This window comes from Pseudoliparis swirei, chromosome 19 (genome assembly GCF_029220125.1).
Source record: "Pseudoliparis swirei isolate HS2019 ecotype Mariana Trench chromosome 19, NWPU_hadal_v1, whole genome shotgun sequence".
NCBI classification, from domain to species: Eukaryota; Metazoa; Chordata; class Actinopteri; order Perciformes; family Liparidae; genus Pseudoliparis; species Pseudoliparis swirei.
The window spans coordinates 17,136,101-17,159,670 of record NC_079406.1 but is presented as its reverse complement, the minus strand read 5'-3'; the positions used below and the strand labels follow the sequence as shown (position 1 = coordinate 17,159,670).

General features: G+C 42.8%; 1 protein-coding gene across 5 annotated transcripts in view; it reads right to left on the bottom strand.

Annotated features, from left to right (window-relative positions):
- Positions 1-17,490: 17,490 nt before the first annotated feature.
- Positions 17,491-23,570, bottom strand: part of mid2 (midline 2) — a 176,486-nt gene continuing 170,406 nt past the window's right edge. For all 5 annotated transcript variants that reach the window (XM_056440108.1, XM_056440110.1, XM_056440111.1 and 2 more), the window contains 2 exons: positions 21,754-21,961; positions 17,491-21,428 (listed from right to left, as the gene is read on the bottom strand). In XM_056440108.1, the coding sequence (XP_056296083.1) occupies positions 21,011-21,428; positions 21,754-21,961 (626 nt within the window). In that variant the 3' untranslated portion in view covers positions 17,491-21,010. The remainder of the gene's footprint in view (positions 21,429-21,753; positions 21,962-23,570) is intronic.

The window sequence follows — 23,570 nt, the reverse complement described above, 5'->3', positions numbered from 1 at the left end:
CTTCTCACTGACACAAAACTTCTATATCATCAAACAACAAATAGTGGATTGAAAAATCAAATGCTCTCACTCTCTCTCTTTGGCTCCCTGACACACAGTAGTGCTGCTACATAATACAAATGTAAATAGACAGCAGTGTGGTAGGTATTTATAATGGACTGTGCTTCATCATTACATCTATTCATACACTGATGACAGGGGCTACCATGCAAGGAGCCACCTGCCCATCAGGATTACCATTCAACACATTCATACACCGCTGACAGGATCAATTTGGGGTTAAGTGGACTAGCGCAGGGGTCCCCAAACCCCGGGCCGCGGCCCGATACCGGTCCGCGGCTTGGTTGGAACCGGGCCGCTGAAAAAAAGTGAATAAATAAAGTTTTACATTTTTTTTTTAATCAGTCGGAAAAATATTTTATTTTGAAAAAGGAACGGATCCACCCGTGTGTACGTCTGAGCCGCGTTCAGGAGTCTTAAAGTTCGGGTTTATCGCTGCAGGCGAGTCTCACGCGCCGAACCTTCTGCTGGCGGCACATTTCAGTGACAAAGAATCTTCAAACAGTTTTCAACCTGCTCAATGAATTCTGTCACTTCAGGGAAATGACAACTGTTTTCAAGTTGGCCGATAAAGTCGCTGCTGTGTGGGCGAGTGAACAGCGGAATATTCTACATGTTTCAGACGTTGACCGGGTGGAAGAGGCTTTTAAAAGAGTTTGAGCGGTACTCCAACCACAAAAGACCCGACTGCAACAGAATAGACCTGCAACCGATTTGTAAACAAACCCACCCGGTGAATCGAGCCCGTCCGAGCTAGAAAAAAATGTGCTGGAAATGCAAATGACGGTGGCCTTAAGGGACATTTCACACAACAACTCTGCCGGTGTTCTAATGACAGCGACCAGAACTCGGTTAGGAGCAGCGGACCAAACACACGTCTGTGTCGCCGTCTCCATTAGCGGCTCGTTGCAGGTAAACAAGCGCACGGCTCACACGAATTCGGCGTAATGATGAGTTGTAGTTTTGGCACTTTATGCCCTTCGTATAATTGTATGACGTCATATGTATTACGTCATTTATATTGCCGGTCCGTGAAAATTATTTCTGACACGGAACCGGTCCGTGGCTCAAAAAAGGTTGGGGACCACTGGACTAGCAGACTCGGGGAATCGAATCGCCAACCCTCTGACTGAAGGACGGCCCCGCTCTACCGCTGAGCCACAGTCACCCGCCAACATAAAGGGTTCATTGGCCCAAGATTCAATTTGGGACAGAAACCTAAACCACAAACATCTAAAAACCAGAAAACGAAGACCGGTTCATGCTGAGCCACTGGACTGGGCCACCTCAATAAACCCGGACTCAGAATCAGAATCAGAATCAGAAACAGGTTTATGGTGGAAGGTGCAACATTTGGACATGACAAACAACAATCAGGTGGTAGTCCAACAAGCAGTTTAGGTCAAACTTTATTGCCATGCATCTTACTATTAATATTAAAGCCAATTTACAGTTTGAAAAGAAGTAACACAGTAGTTCAGCAGTTTTGAAGTCTAGTATTACTACATAACCTTTTATTTAATCATTTTTGTATTAAAACATAAAGCCGGGGACATGGAGATCTGACATTTTCTAAGCTGTTGCTGATTCCCAGGGCCTGGAGAGAAGATGCCTCTCCTGCTTCTCCACGCTAACAGCACGAGGCAGAGCTTTTCCTCATGCTTAAACTGACACCTGCAGACTGAGGGCTCAGTGCCCTTGAGGTGGTTTCCTTCCCTCCACCAGCCGGCTAACCCTGACAGTCTGAGCATCTAATCCCATCGCAAGCTGTTTTCTGTATATCATAAAAAAAGATGTTTGAGAGTAGAGGAGAGACAGACAGCAAGGAAGGATGGTACATGAGGAAGAGAGAAAGGAAGGGAAACAACACGTTGTCACAACAAAGCAGAAAAGCCTCCTCAAAGATCAAACTCCTGTCTGCAAGAAGGTCAATAAGTCGGCTTAAGCGGGATCTGAGCCGGAGAGCTGGGGGGATCTTAAAGCATCTTTGAAGGTTTAGGAGAACAGCTGCACGGTATTCTTGTGTGTAAATAGCATGTGAGGATAAGTATGTGGGTACCTGTGTGCAATACCGTGTTCAATACCGTTTGTACATTTCTGTGGATAGCCAACCTTTAAATCCTTTCCTTTCATTTGACAAACCCAAAGAAATGGACACAAGAAATACAGTAATATAGTCTGTTTAGGGAAGTTCCCTTTGGCTCAGTGCAGCAGATCTAATAGCAACAGCATCCCAGCAGTAGGATGGATAGAAAGAGGGAGAGAGAGAGAGAGGTTGTCTCACAAGCCTTCACCACACACAAGCCTAACAAGAGTGAACATCGTCAGTTAATTGAACAAACTCTGGACAGCTGTTCTGGGAGTTTCCCCATCTGAGGGTTAGTGAACTCAGGCTCAGAGTGTGTTGAAGCTGCTTTCAGGCCCCAGGTGACACACACTCTGTCTACACTGTCCAAAGCCCAAGCTGAACCTTTCTGCGAGGTCAGTGTGAGTCCATTTCATCTCATCTCAATAAACAAACACCAAAAGCATTCTATAAACCTACATCTGAACCTCTGCAGCCCTGTTATGCACTTCTATACCTCTATGATGAAATAGGAGAATGATGCAAGCGCAATGACATTCATCTGCCATCCTGGCATCTCAAGAATGGATCCAGAATGTATGAGTGTCAATAGACAAACAAAACATGAGGAGTTTTTTAAAATTTATTATAGAGACGTGTGATTACTGATCAAAGTGAAGATGAATAGCAAAGAATGCTATGATTCAAGTAAAAGCTCAGAGATTATGTTACATGTATAAGTATAAAGGTTCCCCAAGGGACCTAATGTCTGAAGAGATGTGTGTGGTAATAGCCAACGAGAGACTTTTTCTTTTGATCACATTTGCAAATAAAGGAATCCATAAAGATCCATTTAGTTGTGTGAAACCTCTTAGTGAACGACGGCTCTCGTCTTGCACAATGTCCGTCACCAACAAGTTAAGCTTTCTATGTCATGGACAAATGTTTGATGCATTGTCTTCAGCGACTCCTTTTTTTTATGAGCCGGGAAGTGAAAGAACTAGCAGGACCCGTTCTTCATGCGAGTGCATCCTGGTACGAAACCAAATGCACATAGCATGCAACATGAAACTCCCCAAACACGTGTTACTAAACACAAGAACCACCAGATTCTTGCATCTTTAGACCGGTCGCCAACGGTTCTGATGTGAGAGATGTGAGCCACCTGAAAGCTATACAACGCGACAACAAGCCAAGCAAACAGTGTGACCTTTGAAGCGTGCCATTGAGCACATTATCCCCAAACTCAATCAGCTTAATGTGGAGGTATGTGGTGAGAGGCAAACGCAGACGACAAGAACAAATCGCATACAATAGAAATAAAGAACGTAGGCTATAGCGATCTTTCCATCTTTTCTCTGCAGTGGCGGGCCGTCAGGGCCTTCTAAGCCTAAACATAATTAAAATGTTATAGCTATTTTATGTATGTATCTGCACATTGCGGGTATGTATTTGTAGGTGTTGCGCTTTCACTTTCACTTGTTTTACGTTACTTAATACACAAGAAACACGGCAACGTTATCTCCTTCCGTCTGCTCCTTCACAATAAAAGCCCGGCACCGGAACACTGGTGGGTGAACTAATATCTTACATTAGATTGTTCAGCTGTAGTAAGACGGCATTGAAGGCCTAGGTAGAAAGTTTGAGAAAACAGCGCTGTGCCTTTCAGTTAAGGTTTGCATGAACTCACACTCTTTGATACCTTCCTCCTTTCCCAACCCTGCCGTTTAGAAATCAGACTTAAATACACCACTAAATGGATTAGTGGCCACACATAACTCTTGCTGCTGCAAACCAGAAAAAGCTCTGGTCTTTTTAATCCTGCAATCTGTGCGATGAGGCTCTTCATACTGAAATAATATTGACACAGCAGAGTTGACAACAGAGGGCCGTATAAATATATATTTAAATGTTGTATTGGCAGACTGAGTTTAAGGATTTTGTGCGTTACTTTTTCCTAACTTGTCTGCCTCTCCCCGTCTTCAAACCGTGGAAACATTTTCAATCTCTCTCTCTCTTACTCATCTTTTCCTTGCTCTTCACTTTCAGACCGCCACTGGCAGCTGTAACCATCACCTTCTTGTTTGTGACACGCGTTTCCACATTATGCCATAATATGTGCTGATCTGCATTCATCGTGAGGGTTAGCTGTCGGCGGCTTCTGGCATGTGTGAAACTCCACAGTCTGGAACAAGTGGACCAAAGGCATTTACACACATTCTGCATATTTTGTGGGTCAAGAATGAAACTCCGGGACAGTTTGTCCTATATTTGTGAAGTTACTAACCATCCATAACGTGTGAACGTATAGATGAAAGTAATTGCAGTTTCCTCACAGGTGTTCTCCATAAGCAGGTTTGATGGTTTGATATATTGCGTGTGAAGTACACAGGTGGGTGGTTAAGAGGGTAAGTGGTTCTGATGTTGTACACACATCATTATTTTGATTGGATTCATAAATGTTCGCATCTGCAGGGTTTTAGTTTTCAAAAATAACTTTTTAGTTTTTTGTAACTTATTTGCGCTCAGGGGCCCATTTACATTTTTTCTTAATTTAATAATACTCTTCACTTTATGTTCGTGATGCACCGATCTTTTCTTAGTCCTGAGACACTACCTGGGTTTTAGGTATAGTATATCATATTATTAAGCTGCATCACTCACTGTGAGTATGTGAATGGGTTCATTCTTTATGTGCAAGATATGAGAATACACTTACACATTGCTTTCTAACTATCTGATACAAAACCTATCAAATAAATACATAGATATAAATGTATTGAATAATTTTGTATGAAACATAATACATTGTAGACCATTTAAAAAAAAAATGTACAGGAATTACAGTACAAACAAAAGTGTGAACCTTTTTAAAATCAGAAACAAATTGGTAAAAACCGAAACAGGAATATCAATTCTAGTTTGTAATGTATAACGTATATGCATATGTAATGTAACTGAATAGCTCGGCCCCAGTGTCACTGATACCCTCTCCAGCTATTTGAGTCAGCAGAGTGCATCTTTAGATTTGACATCTTGTCCTGCAGAGCTTGTCCTCTGGCAGCAGAAACACGACAACTCCTTCAAGTGTTTATGTTGAGTACAATCAGCCTAAACTATCCTAAAGAAAAAGAAGAAAGCATGTGCAACACAGCTCACGTCTGCAAATGCAAACGGGCCAAATCAGCGAGCCAAATTACACCTGGTAAGTTGCAGTATGTTTTGAGAGCATCTGTCCTTCATCTCGCTCAGCATCTCTGTCTCCTGCTCTTCACTCTGCAGCGTTCAGGCGCTGCCACCTACATGTTATCTGTCAGGTCACAGCGGAATGAATACATTTAAAAACCGACGACTTCATAATTTAAGCCTGTAAAATGAGGGCTGAATGTAAAGTATTACATTATTTAATCACTAATTTCAGTAAATAGCATCAAGGATGAATTATGCAGAATAAACTGTCACAGGTTCTTAGCTGTCACATGTCGGTTTCTCCCCACAAGCACCAAATGATGAGCGCACAAGGATGATCTTTGATAATATCCTTTATTTGGACTGCAGACTGTGCCTCTGCTCTCCTCTCTCGTGCCTGCATCCCTATCCCTCCTTATTTAGGGAAGAGATACTCATCAGTTGATTACATGCAGCTGAGGCCTATTAGGCCTCTTCACAGCACCTATTCCCTGAGCCCCTCCCCCCACACCTCCACAGCTGAGCCTAACCACGCCCCGGCCGGTGGTTAGGCTCAGCTACCTGCTTAATATATATATACAGGACTGTCTCAGAAAATTAGAATATTGTGATAAAGTTCTTTATTTTCTGTAATGCAATTAAAAAAACAAAAATGTCATGCATTCTGGATTCATTACAAATCAACTGAAATATTGCAAGCCTTTTATTCTTTTAATATTGCTGATTATGGCTTACAGCTTAAGAAAACTCTAAAATCCTATCTCATAAAATTTTAATATTTCCTCAGACCAAGTAAAAAATAAGATTTATAACAGCTGAGTGTTTGTCAAGGCTCAGGAAACCCTTGCAGGTGTTTCGAGTTAATTAGACAATTCAAGTGATTTGTTTAATACCCTACTAGTATACTTTTTCATGATATTCTAATATTTAGAGATAGGATATTTGAGTTTTCTTAAGCTGTAAACCATAATCAGCAATAAATCAGAATAAAAGGCTTGCAATATTTCAGTTGATTTGTAATGAATCCAGAATGCATGACATTTTTGTTTTTTTAATTGCATTACAGAAAATAAAGAACTTCATCACAATATTCTAATTTTCTGAGACAGTCCTGTATATATATATATATATATATATATATATATTATGCTGCTTGCCTTTAAATTAGTTATAGACTATATGTGCTCAGAATATTTTTGGTATATATATATACACATATATAAATAATATAGATATACATATATATCATTTTTAGATGTCTACCTAAGATAAGCGATCTCACTGGCTGTGTTTTTTTCTTTTAGTTCATAATATTTTGCAATAGTCAAAACAAAAGAAATCTACAAATCAATGTAGTAGTAAAATATCAATACCAATAAAGGTTGGTAAAAGAAACAGATCCTTATCAGAGGTGGGAAAATTATTGATGTGTGATGTACTGAGGAGAGTGAGGGAGATGACATGAATTGTTGTCTGAATACAGCATAAGAAGCACTCCTCACAGTGAAGGTCTGGGGTTGTGTTGCCTCAGGGAACTGAACCCAGAGAAGCAGCAGCGTACGGTGAACAAGCTAGACATGCAAGACTGGCCCATGGCCCTGAGGCATTGGGTTGTGATCTGTTCTTTTACAGCCTTGAATATATACAGTTGTATTTTAAATGATTGATACGTGCAGAAGGAGGAGGGGGTGGGGGGGGGGGTTACTCATTCTCAGGCTGCTGCATAGGCCTCCATCGTGTTAAGATTATTAGATTGTTACAAGAAGAGAAACATGCACACATGCTGAGTAATAACAGCACTAAGCAAACCTGACCCATCTTAGTATGGCCCTGGGGGGAAGAGCATCAAAAGTGACCTCACCCAAAGCCGTTTTCTCTCTGCAGCACATGTTGCACTCATGAATGCGATAATTGAGTTAATGTTCCTCGACTGCTCAGGAATTAATTACATTACATCCATGGAAAGTCTGCAAAGAAGATTCATTTAAAGCATGTATTTCAATTATTTTCAGAATTTTCCATTTACTTCAAGCTTTAATGCTGTGCTATTAGCGTCACTTCCCTCTCTTCTTTTTGAGAAATTTACATTTGATTTGTTTTCAGTGAACGGTCTGAAATGTCTGTTGCTAATGGACTGAAACCGAGGATGGAAATGTCATTTTTTACTGTTGGCCTTTTGTCCACCACGTGTAAAGGAGGCTTCATGCAAAGTTAGCAGCTTTCATGTATGAATGATTTTTCCATATCAAGACATTGCATCTGTGAAATTTAACCTTTAACCTTTAACCTGACCTCTCCAGAAATAGCCTCTACATCCTGTGGGAATTGATTGATGCACAAACCATCCAGCAAACTGCCACACTAAAATAGTCATCTCGTCCCACAATAATCCCAAAGGATTACCAATAAATGTAATCCTTTATTCCAATTTATATTGACGAAGTAAAATCCCCACAAGTGTCTTTGTTCTTATTGGTAAAAGGAGGAGAGCATTGTTTTATAACCCTTTAGTTGATGAGACCTCCTGGTTAACTGTTTTTTACAGTGGGCATAGATGTGTAAACTTGCACGTGTCCAGTATCAAAAATCAGTGGGTCTTTGTTTTGCTGCATGTTGTGTCCTCCTATATTGTTTTCTGCAGCCCTATACTTTGTCTAGCACCTCCTCTGCCAGCTGCTGTGGACAGTCAGAAGAAACCGGCTACGCAATTTTCAATCAACCAACTGCAGTCTTGTTGAAACAGAAGAGGATGTAAGAGCTGAAAGAGGGAGAATCTCTGACAAGACCAGCACACTGATGGGAGGCGGCCGGGGTTAACGACCCCGACGTGGGAGAACAAACAGCTGAACCGTGAGGCCACGCGAGACGAGTAAGAAAGAAAGAATCAGAGCATTACCGCAACGGAGCGGAGAGACGGGCGCTTTCACGACGGATGAGGTAACTCCCTGAAATGACTCGTTTTCTTACATATAGTCCCTGTAGTCACGGTGACACTATTTCAAGGTTGTGCACAACGTGGAGCGCACACACACGCAGGCACACGCACACGCACTGTCCATTTTAATATCTAGGTGTGTAAAAAACTTTTCCAGACAAACACTGATGAAAGAGGCCAGTTCTCCACCCTGTGGGTCTGTTTGCGAGTCGAGCCGACTGCAGTTGTACAACTGGTTCAGAGCCACTAAACCACACGTCACCTGCTGGTCTTTTCTCCACACCCGATGACCATTACTCTGATAATATTTCATCATCGCGGTGTGGGGCTGGAGAGGTGACAGTAACTGTTCACAAGTTACTGTATGCTGCATGGAGGTCTCTCCATAAAGCCATATTTAACTATGAGTCAATAAAGTCAGAAAAGCATTTGGAAGAATCTTCAAGACCAAGTTCATTAAGGTCAAAATGAGAGGCGTCGCCATTTATAGAACATCAATGGTAGATTCTGGTGTTGGGGGGTATGAAAGGCTGTGTGAGGCCTGAGGGTAACAACTTCATCTCCTCTCTAAGGGATCCTGTTGTACATGTCAGAGAGAGAGAGAGAGAGAGAACTTATTCTCTTTGAAAAGTCAAATTCAAAATAGACGGACCAGCTGGCTTTCAAAGTAGCACAATAACTTATTTTTTTACAAAATACAGAGCAACATTTTGGGGAAGTAAATCAATACATTCTCTAATCTAAAAAAGGTCCACAGGGCCCACTAGAGCATAAGTAGATCTATAAATTCAAGTTGGAAGTGAAGTGCGGGGTCCTCTTATAAACCAGAGGCAGTTATATAAGATATAACTCAAATTAAAAAATGTGAGCTTTAAAGAATTCTCAATGTCCAGTGAAACAGCCCAGACCAGAGCAGCGCTGGGGGAAGCCCCTCTGTCCTCCACATGATTAAAAGAGCAATCTATTTCCAGGACCACTTGGAACAAGTTGATCCCGAGTGGGAACAGCCTCTACCCAGAGACCGATCCTCTGAAAATCAAAGTAACCACCATCTCAGCAATCTAAGCATTGTGGTCGATGACCCCTCAGGGAAATATCTGTCTCCTTAGCTGCTAAATGCTCCGCTCTGACCAGGAGCTCCCATTGCTGACTGTCCGTCTGCAGGTCAGGTAGCGAACAGCTCCATCAGAGGTTCCTGAAAACAGCTGCCTGCATCTGGAAACAAAGCTGGAGAGTGGATCAACACATCCAGCTGTGAACACAGGAAAGTAAAGCGAGAACTTCTCTTCAGGTTCACCTGCAGGAGGAGCAACACCCATTGAGTCATGTGATCCATTGGTAATGAACAAATATCGATTGGAGCAGCTTTAATACCACCTGTATTTCCCTTATGTGTTATAAGAGTTATTTATACAGCTGAAATGATTAAAACTCTGGATTCTAGATGCACCGGAGAAACATTTCAAAGGTAAATGCCTAGAGATAAAATCACGGCTGTATGGCTGTAGTGCTTCATTATTATTCTGTCCTCGCAGATCATCCCTATTAGTCAACATCTCCAAGACACACACACACAGACACACACATGTGGGTCAATGTCAGTTATTAATATCTTCATAGCTGTAGCCAATTAAGTCAACATGTCAACCTGAAACCATCTGCAGCTAATAGGCTTCCATTTGATAATTATCCAAAGAGGAGAGACAAGAGAGTAGACAGCCTGATATTAATGATAATAAAAGGGATCATCGAGATAGCGGCTTGGTGCACGGATCAGATATGAGTGGATCAAAGTGTCAAAGTGGATCAAGCTGCGTTTATTTTTAATTATGATCCCTCCCCAGAGAATAAATGATGCAGAGTTGAGATAATCAATCATAGCGGAGTCAATAGCTCTGTGTCTCTGAGCTGGTGGGCTTCACAGGGCCAGCTTCTCACTGAGTGGAGGTATACTGCTGTCAAAACGTCCCTGCTTAAAACCTCGGATGTCAGTCCACATTTACTCTCTGCGTCACAGCGGCTCAAGAGGAATTTATTCTTCAAAATGTCTGGGAAGTTCTGCTGTTTTCATTGGGCGCTCTGTGAATAAGCTATTTCACAAAGGTTATTCCATTTTCTGTCTAAATCGGCAAGGATGAAACAGAAACGCTTTCACAACAACTGGCTTCACCAATCTGTGTCCACCAGTAAAATGAACTGTAAACTCTAATCTCTAACTCCTCAGTGAGGTTGTATGTTTTTCTTGATCCATTAACCTTCTGTACACATGGCATCTATTGCACCTGTCCATCCTGGAGAGGGATCCTCCTCTGTTGCTCTCCTGAAGGTTTCTTCCCTTTTTCCCCCCTGAAGGGTTATTTGGGAGTTTTTCCTGATCCGATGTGAGGTTCTGGGACAGGGATGTCTGTGTGTACAGGGCTATACAAATAAACTGAATTAACCTGTGTAAGTGAATGATGAAGAGTTTCTGCCAGTCATCCCCGCTGGCAAAATTAAAACTACTTCAAGATGGTTTCATCCACATAAAAGCACTCAGTCTTAAGGACATGCTCCGTCAAAAATGATGCAGCACACCGGCTGCAAGCGCGAGTCGCCGGAAGTATAAGTTCTTCAGAAAGAGTTTTCCAATTGAAAATCATGTGGAACTGACCTGAATCCTTTTAAAAATCTCTTTTCAGACATCTCATATGAACCAATAGAGCCCTTACAATATTAGTGAAGTGTATAACTTCTCTAGAACGTAATGTTATTCTTGCACATCACTTAACGAGGTGCACAATTACATAAGTGACCCATTAACACAAATATTTGACTCTTTGTTTTTATATAAACATGGGTTCTTAAAGACCTGTACAGACAGAAGGCTTCTCATGTAACCAGTCTGTCCACTGGTTTTGTTACAGGCTGGTATGATCAGCTGTGCCACGCCTACTTAGTTTACGATATGCAAATTGTTTAAAGTCAAACTTGGTTGCAGCTGTCGGTGTAGTAAGCGATCAGCCGGACACGGTACACCTCCTTACACTTTTTACCTTCGCATTGAAAATGCCGGAAGGTTATGTTTTGATCGCCGTGTATTTATTTATTTATTTATTTGTATGCGTGTTATTCGCAAAACTCAAAAAGTATTGAACCGAATCACATGAAATTTGGTGGGATGATTGTTTATTATCCGGGGACCAGTTGATTAGATTTTGGGATCGATCGGGTCAAAGGTCAAAGGTCATGAACAGGTCAAAATCTTTCGCAGAACTCAAAAAGTATTGAACCGAATCGCATGAAATTTGGTGGGATGATTGTTTATTATCCGGGGACCAGTTGATTAGATTTTGGGATCGATCGGGTCAAAGGTCAAAGGTCATGAACAGGTCAAAATCTTTCGCAGAACTCAAAAGTATTGAACCGAATCGCATGAAATTTGGTGGGATGATTGTTTATTATCCGGGGACCAGTTGACTAGATTTTGGGATCGATCGGGTCAAAGATCAAGGTCAAAGGTCATGAACAGGTCAAAATGTTCTTGAATCGCATGAAATTTGGTGGGATGATTGGTTATTATCCGGGGACCATTTGATTAGATTTTGGGATCAATCGGGTCAAAGGTCAAGGTCATGGAAAGGTCAAACTCTTTTTTTACCATAGCACGATACATTTTTGTCCAATTGGCATGCAACTAGTGCCAAAATGTTCATAATTCAATGCCCAATCTTGTGATATGCGAAGGTATGCGCTCTACCGAGTGCCCATTCTAGTTCTTTTATGTATTTGGTTAAGGAAAGACTGAAAACTATGGAATGTGGAGCTGTGACTGGATACCTGCTGTTCAGAGTCGGGGGTTTAGCCAATGGCCGAGAGGATAGACAATGACCCCACTAACACCATTCCAAGGGGTCCTCACTAAACTGTTCATCAATGTGTCAGCGATAGCAACGATATCTCGATGAAACTAACACCCTGTCACATCCATCGGGAAAGATGGAAAGGTAGAGATTTTCTGCCGAGATCTCTCTGGACGTATCTCTCTCTTTCAGCAGCGCCATGAAGCCTCCAGGGCTCCCTGAGACGCCACCGGGCCGGGTGATTGATTCCACCCTCAGAGATTAATCTAGATCTTGCCTGTGTGCTGTGTTAGTGTGTGTCTGTGTGGTTGCGTCAGAGAGGGAGAGAGAAACAGTGTCTAATAGAGACAGAGACAGAGCGCCTGGTGATCTACAGCCTGTTTAGGTCCTCGTTTCCCAGAGTTCATAGCTCTCCTCCATCAAGCCCCAGGCAGGGAGTCAAGCCGATGCGCTCTCCTCCACGGTGGTCGAATTCATCCTGACTCAGGAAAGGTAAAGGCTGCCTGTGTCGGCCTCAACAGGTCCAAAAGCAACTCATTTGTATCACTTCTCTCTGATCTGCAATCTCAGGACTCCTTATCTTTGATTGATTGTCTGCTCCTTCTTTTGTTTTTATGCTACATGCAATAAACCGGACAGGAAAAATGAGCCTCAGTTTTGGAACAATTTCATTAGGCAAAGGTTAAGTAGGCAAAAGTGTAGCCAAGGGAAGGAAACCAACGCATACAACGAGCTACATGCAGCCACCCACAGGCAGGCATAAACACACACAACACGTGCACAGTTGTGCACCTTGCACTACTACACACTGTCAAACTCCCATTTGAAAGCAGATCAGCCTCTAATTTAGTCAGATCTAAATAACTTCCTCGAATGCAGATGGTAATAAAATGAGGCTCTACTTGGATATCACTCCACTCTGGGCAGGTAGGTGCAGCTGGAGCAGGTGTGCGTCTCTGAAACAGGGCCAGAGGCTGGATGCAGATATGCAGTTCATTATGCCCAGCTGTGCATGTGTCGCTCTGACAGACCTTCACTGCCTCAACACCTTGCTGATGACAAATATGGCTGGATCTTATGAATAGGCGAGTATTACTGTGATGGAAATAGTGATGACTTATTTTAATGTTGGGGAGAAACCAAATAAACAATGATTGACACTAGACTTGCATTTAGTCAAACTTCTTTCCCCAGATATGAAGTTATGCATCACCAATAGGAAATAATACAATAATAATACTAATGCTGTTGTGGCGAGGCCTTAAGGGAGGGGGAATGAAAGAGACCAACAACGTCACCCGGGGCCTTGCAGCCCAAGAAATACAAGTTTACACCTCAAATATATAAATTAATTCACAGATTTGTTGACCGTTATAAGTCCAGAGACGTGTTTTAGTAGAATTTACCAGAAGTTTATAACAGGAAATTAAGATGATTTAAAACAAAACAATTAACAGCCCAAAACATGCAAAAATATCTAAATTTGACCAAACCATAAAAAACAAGAATGGGCACTCGGTAGAGCGCATTCCTTCGCATATCACAAGATTGGGCATTGAATTATGAACATTTTGGCATTAGTTGCATGCCAATTGGATACAAATTGACCGTGCTAAGGTAAAAAGAAGATTTTGACCTATCCATGACCTTGACCTTGACCTTTGACCCGATTGATCCCAAAATCTAATCAAATGGTCATCGGATAATAACCAATCATCCCACCAAATTTCATGCGATTCAGTTTAAAACTTTTTTTGTTACGCGAATAACACGCATACAAATAAATAAATAAATACACGGCGATCAAAACATAACCTTCCGCATTTTCAATGCGAAGGTAACAAGTACAATGGTGGCAACAAAAACAGGTAAAAAAGTAGCAGCAAAACATGTGGGGCAAAAGCAGCACCAGTGGGACCCAGAGGACAGGCCCAAAGGGAGCGAGGCAGTGGCAGCAGGTGGCTTTTATATACTGCCACTGATTGGGGCGGAGCCAGCCTAAGGGCTGCGTTCCAAATCCTACCCTTCCTTCTCTGGGGAGCGTTCTCCGCTACACTTTGAATGAGCCATCACAAAGTATAATTTCATACCAACAAGCGAGGCCTGAGAATCTGCAACAGCTACAACAACAACTTCCTGTTCCAATGTGCTCCACAATGAAGTCAAAAACCAGAGAGCATGAAGCCATAAAGTGGCATCAATACAAATATTCTGTGATGATGCACAAGACTGATGAATTCAATCAAATGTTTAGGCTCCACATCAAATTGCTTCAAATGTCAAAGTATACAGATGTGGAACAGCACCCACCACAGAGCCCACATTAGCAGCCTGGTTGGACAACGGATCCTCGATTCTAAATACATACAACCACTCATCCACGAAGCCGTATTAGTATGGGCCAGAAAAGAGGACACAACCCCTGCCTCCTCCCAATGACACCTGGGATTGGCTCGAGCCCCCCCGACCCTACGTAGGATAAGCTTTTTGGATGATGGAATCCAGATGTGAAGGGATGAAATCTGCTTGATTGGGTGAAGCTGAAAGCTACAGTTTGAGATGAAATGCTTCCCATCATGTGGACTCTTCGTTGGTGTAATTAGAGAGTTGTTGTACGCCACATTAGAAGCTTTGGTGACAAATGACTTAACAAGCTACACAGGGAGTCCTAATTATTCTGCAATTAGAAATGTAATTACGGGTTGCTTCAACTAGCAGTGAGAGGAGGAGCAGAGACGGAGTGAGCGTCACATTATAATGCCAGCTAATCTTTCAAAGTGCATCGGCCCCCAACCACAGACCCACGACTTCAATTGTGCACTGCACTGGACCAAGTTGAGGCGATAAGGTTCATAATCCATCATTGAAAACCCACACTGGGTAAAACTACTGCTTTAAATGTCCCTAAAACCAGTAACAAGTGTCCAGACTGCTGCCCTTCTGACCAGTAACAAGTCTCCAGACTACTGCTCTTCTAACCAGTAACAACCAGTGTCCAGACTTCTGCTCTTCTAACCAGTAACAACCAGTGTCCAGACTTCTGCTCTTCTGACCAGTAACAACCAGTGTCCAGACTTCTGCTCTTCTGACCAAACCGATCGAGTTGTAACGTGTTGAGTGAAGGCAGGTCATGGATGCTTCTTGGATCCCCCCAGCCCTTCAGTGTTATGTCAATAGTTGTTAGTTTACAATCGGCATCATGAGCTGACCAGTCTGTATATTCCTGTGAAGTCAAACTGTTCAATGAGCTCACGGCCTGGACAATGCAATATCATCAGGTCAGTCTGGTGCTGTTAATCTGTTCTGCACAATGTATTCATCCAATCTAAGATAGAGGTATTGGCTCGATGTACATAAAGACTAGACTCCCCTGAAAGTGTCTCAAGTCGAGTATCAATATTGTTTATGTTTGTTCCCAAACAGGAAACCTGTGTGGAGCTTTAAAGCAGTTCAAATGCAATTCCTTTGAAATAGGACCAGAGTTAAGCAATACGGTACTCGAGGCAGTATTGTGCCGTCAATAATGTCCTGTTCAAGGGTGTTGTTATTGGCAAACCCTTCAACAGAACATTATTGGCGATACAGTACTGCCTCGAGTACCTCATTGCTTTTATCATACGGTTGCCTGTGACAATATAAATAAGTAAATAGTAAGCCTCTCAGCACAACATACTTGTAGCCACCAAATGTTGTGTATCGCATTTCAGTAGCCTAGAAGAAAGAGTCCCTGTATGTGTGGCTGTTGCTATGCAACAGAAAAACCGCATTGGGAACATCACCGTTTGTTAGCCTAGCTACATCTAGCATCATCTCCTTCATTCATATTACTCATTCTAAAAAAGTTGCCATTAAACTAGACAAAATGACAATGGCACACTTTCAATACAAATATTTAATTTAAACATTAGGCCAAAATATTTTAAATCAATCATAAATGCTTCGTAGGCCCCGAGTATATCAACGTTGTTTATAAACGTAACCTAAATAGCCTGTGCTTAATAAACTACAGTTACGAGTGACTTGGGACTCGATAGACTAACATTAGGCTGTTGTTAACATTTGTTTATGTTGATTTGGATACCTACATTAATTGTGCATCAGTTGAAAACGTTTCTGATGTCCTCTTCGTCTCTGATGACATCACTTCCGACCACTTCTCTCTGCCGGTGGCTCAGTGTTGACGAGCCTTCTCCAGCTGGACATTACTCCAACGCTGTCTTTCATTGATATTTGGTGCCCAGTAGATTGAAGGTGTCCACTCACTGACACGGTTTCTCGTGCGTCCAACCAGCATTAGAGTTTGCACCAGGTGCCAGACTCACTCTCAACCAATCACAATGCTTGATTTCATCTACCCGTATCATAATTAAGAATGATGTATCATTAATTATATTGATCTGCAGACAATCATCACATTTCCCGTGTTCAGCTGACCGACTAAAAGAATCAAGGGTATGTTATCTTTAAATTTAGTGGAATTAATGAGTTGGAAGGGCATCAAATTAACTTTCTCCATATTTGACCCATAATTAGAAACAAATTACATAGTTATTTCTAAGAAACTACTTGGAAATGACTTGGAATTAACACCCATGAAATAAAGCATCAGCATCTTTTGTCAGACCCAATAAACATTGTTCAGGTTCTGATTGTTTTTGGACTACCGGTTGGTTTGGGCACATTTTCTAGCTTCAGGTTGAGACATGAGTTGCACGGACCTCCCAAGGTCACCAAGATGAGTGCAATGTCATGTTGATCCCAGAGGGCGTTCATTCATCTTTTCAGCAGGGGCCGCAGAGTGGGGTGAGGGGCACCACCAGGAACAGTGCAGTTGATCTGGTCTCCACTGCAGGGCCCAACAACAAACACATGACAGCACTACATTATGTATGTTTCCGTCTTCACACACTTCTTTATCATATTATATGCCGATCGCTATATTCTTTCAAGGTTTTAGCGACTGAGGTCCGCCTGGTTTCCTCGTGCTGCCTCACGTGAAAACAAGCTACAAAATACACGAACATGTTGCTCCTCATTTCAGGGTCAGCGTGTGTGAGCGGCGTTGGGACTCGTGGACCACAGGACGATGGTGGAGTCATCAGGTGATGACAGACGAGGGCTCAGAGGGCACCGTCCCACTCACCCCACCCGGAGTTTGGGATGACCTGCCAGGCTGCAGCAGCTTGCTCTACGTTTCATTCCAAGGATCAGCCTGTTGGGAAGCTTTGGGCTGTCAACACGACACACCGGAGATCAGAGGCTCGAGTCATGTATGACATTGATCTTCTTGAAAAATTGTTTTTCACAGATTTGTGTATTTTAAAGGGAATAAAAACAGTATAAAACATCAATATCTTAAAGGAAACACTTTTAGACACAGCTGAGAAAATGTGACTCCAACGCATTTGGGATCAGACTTTTAATTTGACTTAAATTCACATAAATAACATTGGTTCATATATATTTTGTATATTATACAACTTTATATAATATATATTTCCCCCTATGATTTTCATCCCTCTCTGGCTAAAGGTATCTCTTGTGTCTATGGAAACAGAAAGCCTTGCATGAATGCAACGCTGCCTTTGTTGTGCTGTTCATCGAGGTCCAGAGGCCAAAAGGAGAGGAGCGCGTTTCTCATGAGTTGTAGAAAATAATTTCCCAAGTTACACAAACAGAAAAGCAAAAAAATGTAGAATCTATTGCATTGTCTCTAAGGTTTTACACTGCACGACAAGGAGTGGGTAGCTATTGAAAATCATTCGCCGTATATATATATATTTACTGTATTGACTTGTGGCACAAGAAAAGAAAAAGCACTGCAAAGTATCCGATATGCATGGGAATGAACACTTTGTTTTGACGTGTTCTAGCCATCTTCTGTTTTTTTGTAAAAAAGAAAAGACAATATGCTTGACGCGTGAAAAGAAACCCCATCGTGAAGATGAGGAGAGTTTTGAACCTGCTGCGAGGTCACGTGACCATGCAGCGACGCGGCCGAGCCCCCTGCTCAGAGGAGTTGAGCTCGTCAGTCGGGACCGACCACACACACACACACACACACACACACACACACACACACACACACACACACACACACGTGACCGCGTGGAGCCGGCCACCGACAGGATTCCTCAAGATGGTGGACATCTGGATGTCAGGTGACATTCACTGACCGTCCTGACAGAAACAAGAGAAACCTCTCCTCATATCGAAGCTCCTGCTGCATTGACCGTCTGTGTCATGCAATCAATATCTCGTCAAACAAGAATGACTTCACGCATCACCGCCCAGAACCCTGCAGGTTGAACGATGCACTGAGGGGACGCGGCATGCCAGGTTTTCACTACCAGAGCTGAGAGTTTTACATCACTGGATCTTCGCTTGAACTCGTCAACACGTAACCATGGTTACTAGCGAATGGTTAAAATCAGTGCGCGTTTTCAAGGTCGAGCAAATTATAGCTTGTAAATACAAATGTTACATGACATTCAACATTAAGTATATACCTGGTGATGTGTAAAGAGTGAACATGGCTGTGAGTTGTCAGATCTAACAAGATGGGATGTAAAACATCGATTATTTTTTTTTTAACACAACCTCAAGTGTCCCTGTCACAATCCGTCCTGACTGGTTTTCTGCTACACAATCTCTGAACTCTGCATACACTATAATACATATTTGATTGTCTGAATTAGAGCCACTACCTGAATATCAAACCAGAGAAAAACTGCCAGCCACACGAATACCAAGACCAAGCAACCAGCGGATCCAGCTGCACGCCATCGGAAGAGAGACGACAAGAAGTCGAGTCGGCTGGAAGTAAATATGCAGAGAGTCAGTCTGATGGAAAACAAGATGGAACTTGGAGGAGCTACTTAAATGACCCAGTGAACCGGTGTGGCATCCTACAATGTTTCATGCATTTATCACGACAAGGCCAACCGAAACAAAACATGACATGTGTGAGGGTTGGTGTGTGTGTGTGTATGTGTGTGTGTGTGTTAACAAATCACAGAGGAAACACAATCATGCCATTGCGACAGACAGCAAGTTAAAGTGTTAACCCCTCCTTCCCTGATTAGTTGAAAACAGTGACTGAAAAAATTAGTTTATCATATTTCAACATGATAAAAAGCACATCCACATCATCATAATCATATCCCTTTTCTAAACAAGATAAAGTTACTATAGTCAGGGTTTGTGTTCAAAGCAGTGAAAACACCTTTCTAACTTTACAGCAGGGGCTTCTGAATCGGTGTATCATTTGTTCTTTTCCTATTCCATTGGAGATTTTGGATTCCTATTGAATGTGAAAAGAGAAATTAATACACAGATTCTTATGGAAATGTAACCTAGACAACAAACAAGTGATTTAACTGTATGTTATTGCAATACTTTATAATGGTTGATATCCAGTACCCATAATATATATTTTTTACAATAATTGAATTATTTTTTATATATACGAGTGCGAAAATAAGGTGATGCAGATTTTTCAGCAGTAGACCTAGTTGTCACTTCCCCTCTCCATTACACCGCTGCCACTCATCTCAAGCTACTTTAATACTCAGAGGGGGAAAAGTAAATAGTGTTAATTAAAAAGTGCATCATTAATATGTGGAGATCATAATAAAAGTAAACCCTCTTTTTTTGTCATAAATAACTTTTGTTTCTTGATTATTCAATAAATCTCTTATTATACAAGTTGAGTAGTCACATGATGCAAATCCCTGTGATCATATTAATATCTGGGAGCAACGTAAACACTTCCTGAAACTTGGAAGCTACAACCCTCCAAAACAAAGACTGGCGAATCAAATCTGGGAGGAAGGTCACGAAAAAGACGTCAGCAACGAACACCGACAGCCACCGAGGCTCCGGCACACGAGGAGACGCGTGATGCGAAACAAAAAGTCCACAGCTAGCGTGGATTAGCGCCAGCAAGATGGTAGCGTGTAGTTGACTTGATGAAGTGGAGTGAAAGAAGGCACGTCAACATTATGCTTGCTTTCTGGGGGTTGGATGAGAAGAATGATGACACTCTCATGTCTGTGTGCTAAATATGAAGTGACACAAGCAGCAGCGGTTAGTTCAGATGAGAACACAGGCGGGGAAACAGCTGGCCTGGCTCGGTCCAAGCTCCGGTCAAAGAAACATCCTTGCAGCTCTTCAAATGCTCTCAAACGACAAATGTCAGAGCGTCGTTTTACTGTCCAGTCTTTATGCTAAGCTAACTCCACGGCTGGCTCGAGCTTCATATTCCTCATGCAGGTATGAGAGTCGTATCGCTCTCCTTTCACTTGCAAAAAAACCACACGTGTATTTTGTACGTCAAACTTTTCTTTTGGATGCAAACTAATTTACAGTTTAATTTAGCTTTGGTCAGATTAAGTTCACTTGACATATGGACCAATTAAAATAAAACCAACAAATCTGAGGATTCTTCACTGTTGTAGTTGTTGTTGCTGCCTCTGAATTCTGCTGTGTTTCATCCACCGTGGGGTTCCATTGGATTTGATCATTGGTTGTAACTTAAAACTCAAACTGGCTGATAACTGGGATCAGATCAGGAGGAAGATAAATGGAAAAGGAAGACATTAAACCCGATGTCCAGCCCTGCCCTCAGTGACTCCAGGGCCTCAGATGGATTCGAGTGAATGACCGTGCTCCTCTTCACTGAGGGATTTGCTAAACATTGGATGGCTACAAACTAACAGGACTGACATTTTTCCAGACTGGTGTGGATCCCTCCAACACTTTCTAAATGCACTAGAACGTTACTGGTCGGCTCTTAATGGAGAGGATAGACCCAAACTCAGTCCCACTGGCAATGTCTTTCAGCTCCCATCAACCTTTCAGTCACCGGGGCCGATCGGACCTTTCAGTGGACGGCGCTGCTCGGCCATTCCTGAGCCTTTTTCAGTGGCAGGCCTTCAGCCCGGTCAAGTATGGCGACTCTTGCCGGCACAGGCCCATCTGCTGCTGCTCCTGCAGATCTGAGGCCACGCCATCGACAAAGTCGGGGACGGGGAGCCCCGAGAGTATCATGACTGACTTGTTCCAGATCATGAAAGTGGGCACAACGGGCAGCAGGAAGGAGACCTCAAAGGTGTGAATGTGCTGGGAGTTCATGGCATCGTGGAAGGTCAGGGAGTTGTTGTCGTAGTCCAGTAGGACTCCCAGCCGCCGCAGCTGGAGGCTTGCCTCCACCAGCATCTCCTTGCCGTCATGGCGCACCATAAAGTTGTTGTTGCAGCGCGAGAACACCCATGTGGACGAGTTCTTGCCACTCCATTCATTTTTGGGGGCTGATTTGTAAGCCACGCCGATGGCATACCTGCAGGGAAGACACATTTTGGAATGCATTAGTGATCTGCAACCAGAGTCGTCCTTAATGACTTTCCTTGCACAGCCAGGCTACCTCACACACGAGAGAGGCACAAGCCCGTTGGGTCCTAGCTGCATGAAAAGGTCTACTTCTGAGCCAATTAGTGAACAGAATATAAATAGGACAAGAGCATACATTGTGTGCAGTAAGTGTGTCTGTTTTGTGTGGGTTTGCACAACAGCACAGATTTAAACTCCAGAGAGAAAGATGTTTTGGAGTATCGAGCCTCCCTGCTGGCTTATATAATGCAGTCTTTTGCACATTTGTTTCTTACCACGTGGACGCTCCCAGCAGCACCTCCCAGTAGTGGCACCCGCTGTCAATGAAGACATTCCCCGCGGCCCCGTAGGAGCCCGTGCTGCTGAAGCGCTCCGGGGTGTGACTCTTCTTCAGCGAGCTCTCGTCCTTCTCCATGGTCAGACAGTCGTTGGACAGACGCAGCTTCTTGTGGGCTGTTTTGGGATCTAACTTGAAGGGTTGACCTGCAAAGAAATGTCACGCTGTTAAGGGTCTATTACTGTATGTTGGCAGATAATGCTGCTCATGATAACGATCACATAAGCACCATCATTCCCAAGCATCATTAACAAACTGACACCTATGTCTAAAATCAGAGTTCTCAAAGGTTGTCCCTGAAAGGCGTAACAACATGATGCAACATATATGGAGACAAAAGTTATTAAAAAAACAACATCACTAAGAATAATAAAAGCAAGGCCAATAAAATCCCAAGATGTAATTTATTTTGTATTATTTGCTGTTCTTCTAATACTATTTATATTGCCATGCAGAAGAAGACAGCAACTGGAACATAATTAATTATGCAAGTTTGAGCTTTAAGCTGCCTTGTAATGTCTTCTTGAACAGATATATACAAATAATCTCTGTATCTTCTTTCTTTATGTATCTTTATAATCTCTGTATATTCTTTCTTTATGTATCACACACTCAAAGTACAAAAACAGAATATATTGTTTCGGTGGAAAAAGTCAACAGATACCACAAGATCAGAATGTGAAAGAGCTGAGAATAAAAACAACAGCAAGATTTTAACTGAGACTGACAGCAAAAGAGGAAAACAAATAGAAAGTGGGCTGAGAACTCACAGAGAGAGAGACAGAAAGGGAGAATGTTTGAAATACAAGGGCAAGAGTCTCAACTTCAAAGCCCCTCGCAGCCTTTGGTGAAAACATTTGAGAACAGTGGAGGAAGCCACCCGGCGGCCTCCTCAGCGCCGTCTGCCTTCCATCACACAGACTGGGAAATTAGCTGGAGGAAAGAGCCTTCGCTTCCACTGCAGTGGAGATGCTGCTATCTGGTTGCAACAATCCAATTTGCAATGACTCCAGTAATTTGGGTGTAATGGGGGGGAAATTGAAAGGGTAATAGTAGGTGAGTGGCACAGAGAGAAGGAGAGAAAGAAAGAGAGGGAGAGAGAGAAAGCGAGAGAGAGTGGAGTTAGGGAGCGAGGAGAGAAGTTGAGGGGATAATATGAGGCCGAAGATTCAGCAGAGGAGCCCCTCTCTTTGTCCATAATGTGTGTGTGCATGTGTGTGTGTGTGTGTCATGGAGGTTGGCCACGTCCCTTCCAGACCTGACATTTAACTCTGACACCTCTCCTCTCATCTCTCAGCCTCCCTCAGCTTAATGAGCGACACAATGACGATCCCTCTTCCCCCCCCCCCCGTCTCTCATTCTCATCCCCTCTCCCTCTCCGATAATCTGCGTGGTGCGTGTGCATATGAGACGACGAGGCCAATGTGCTGCTGGCAACCAATTACATTAATGCGCTCTCTTCTTTGAACTGCTTATCGCTGCCAGCGCAGCCATTCCCAAACACTGGGGCTCTGCCATGCCTCTCCAGGGGAGGACTCCTGAGAGCCAGGCTGTGCCCGAGGTTGGGGAAGGATACACACACACACACACACACACGCACGCACACGCACACGTACACACGCACGCACCAACTCCGGCCTCCTCACAAGCAGACATAGAGTATAGTTAGTGGCCAAGAGGAAGTGTTTTGAACTAGCAGCAGCAGACATCTTGTAAAAAGTCCTGCATTATAAGGTTTAAATGGTGCGTTCTTCA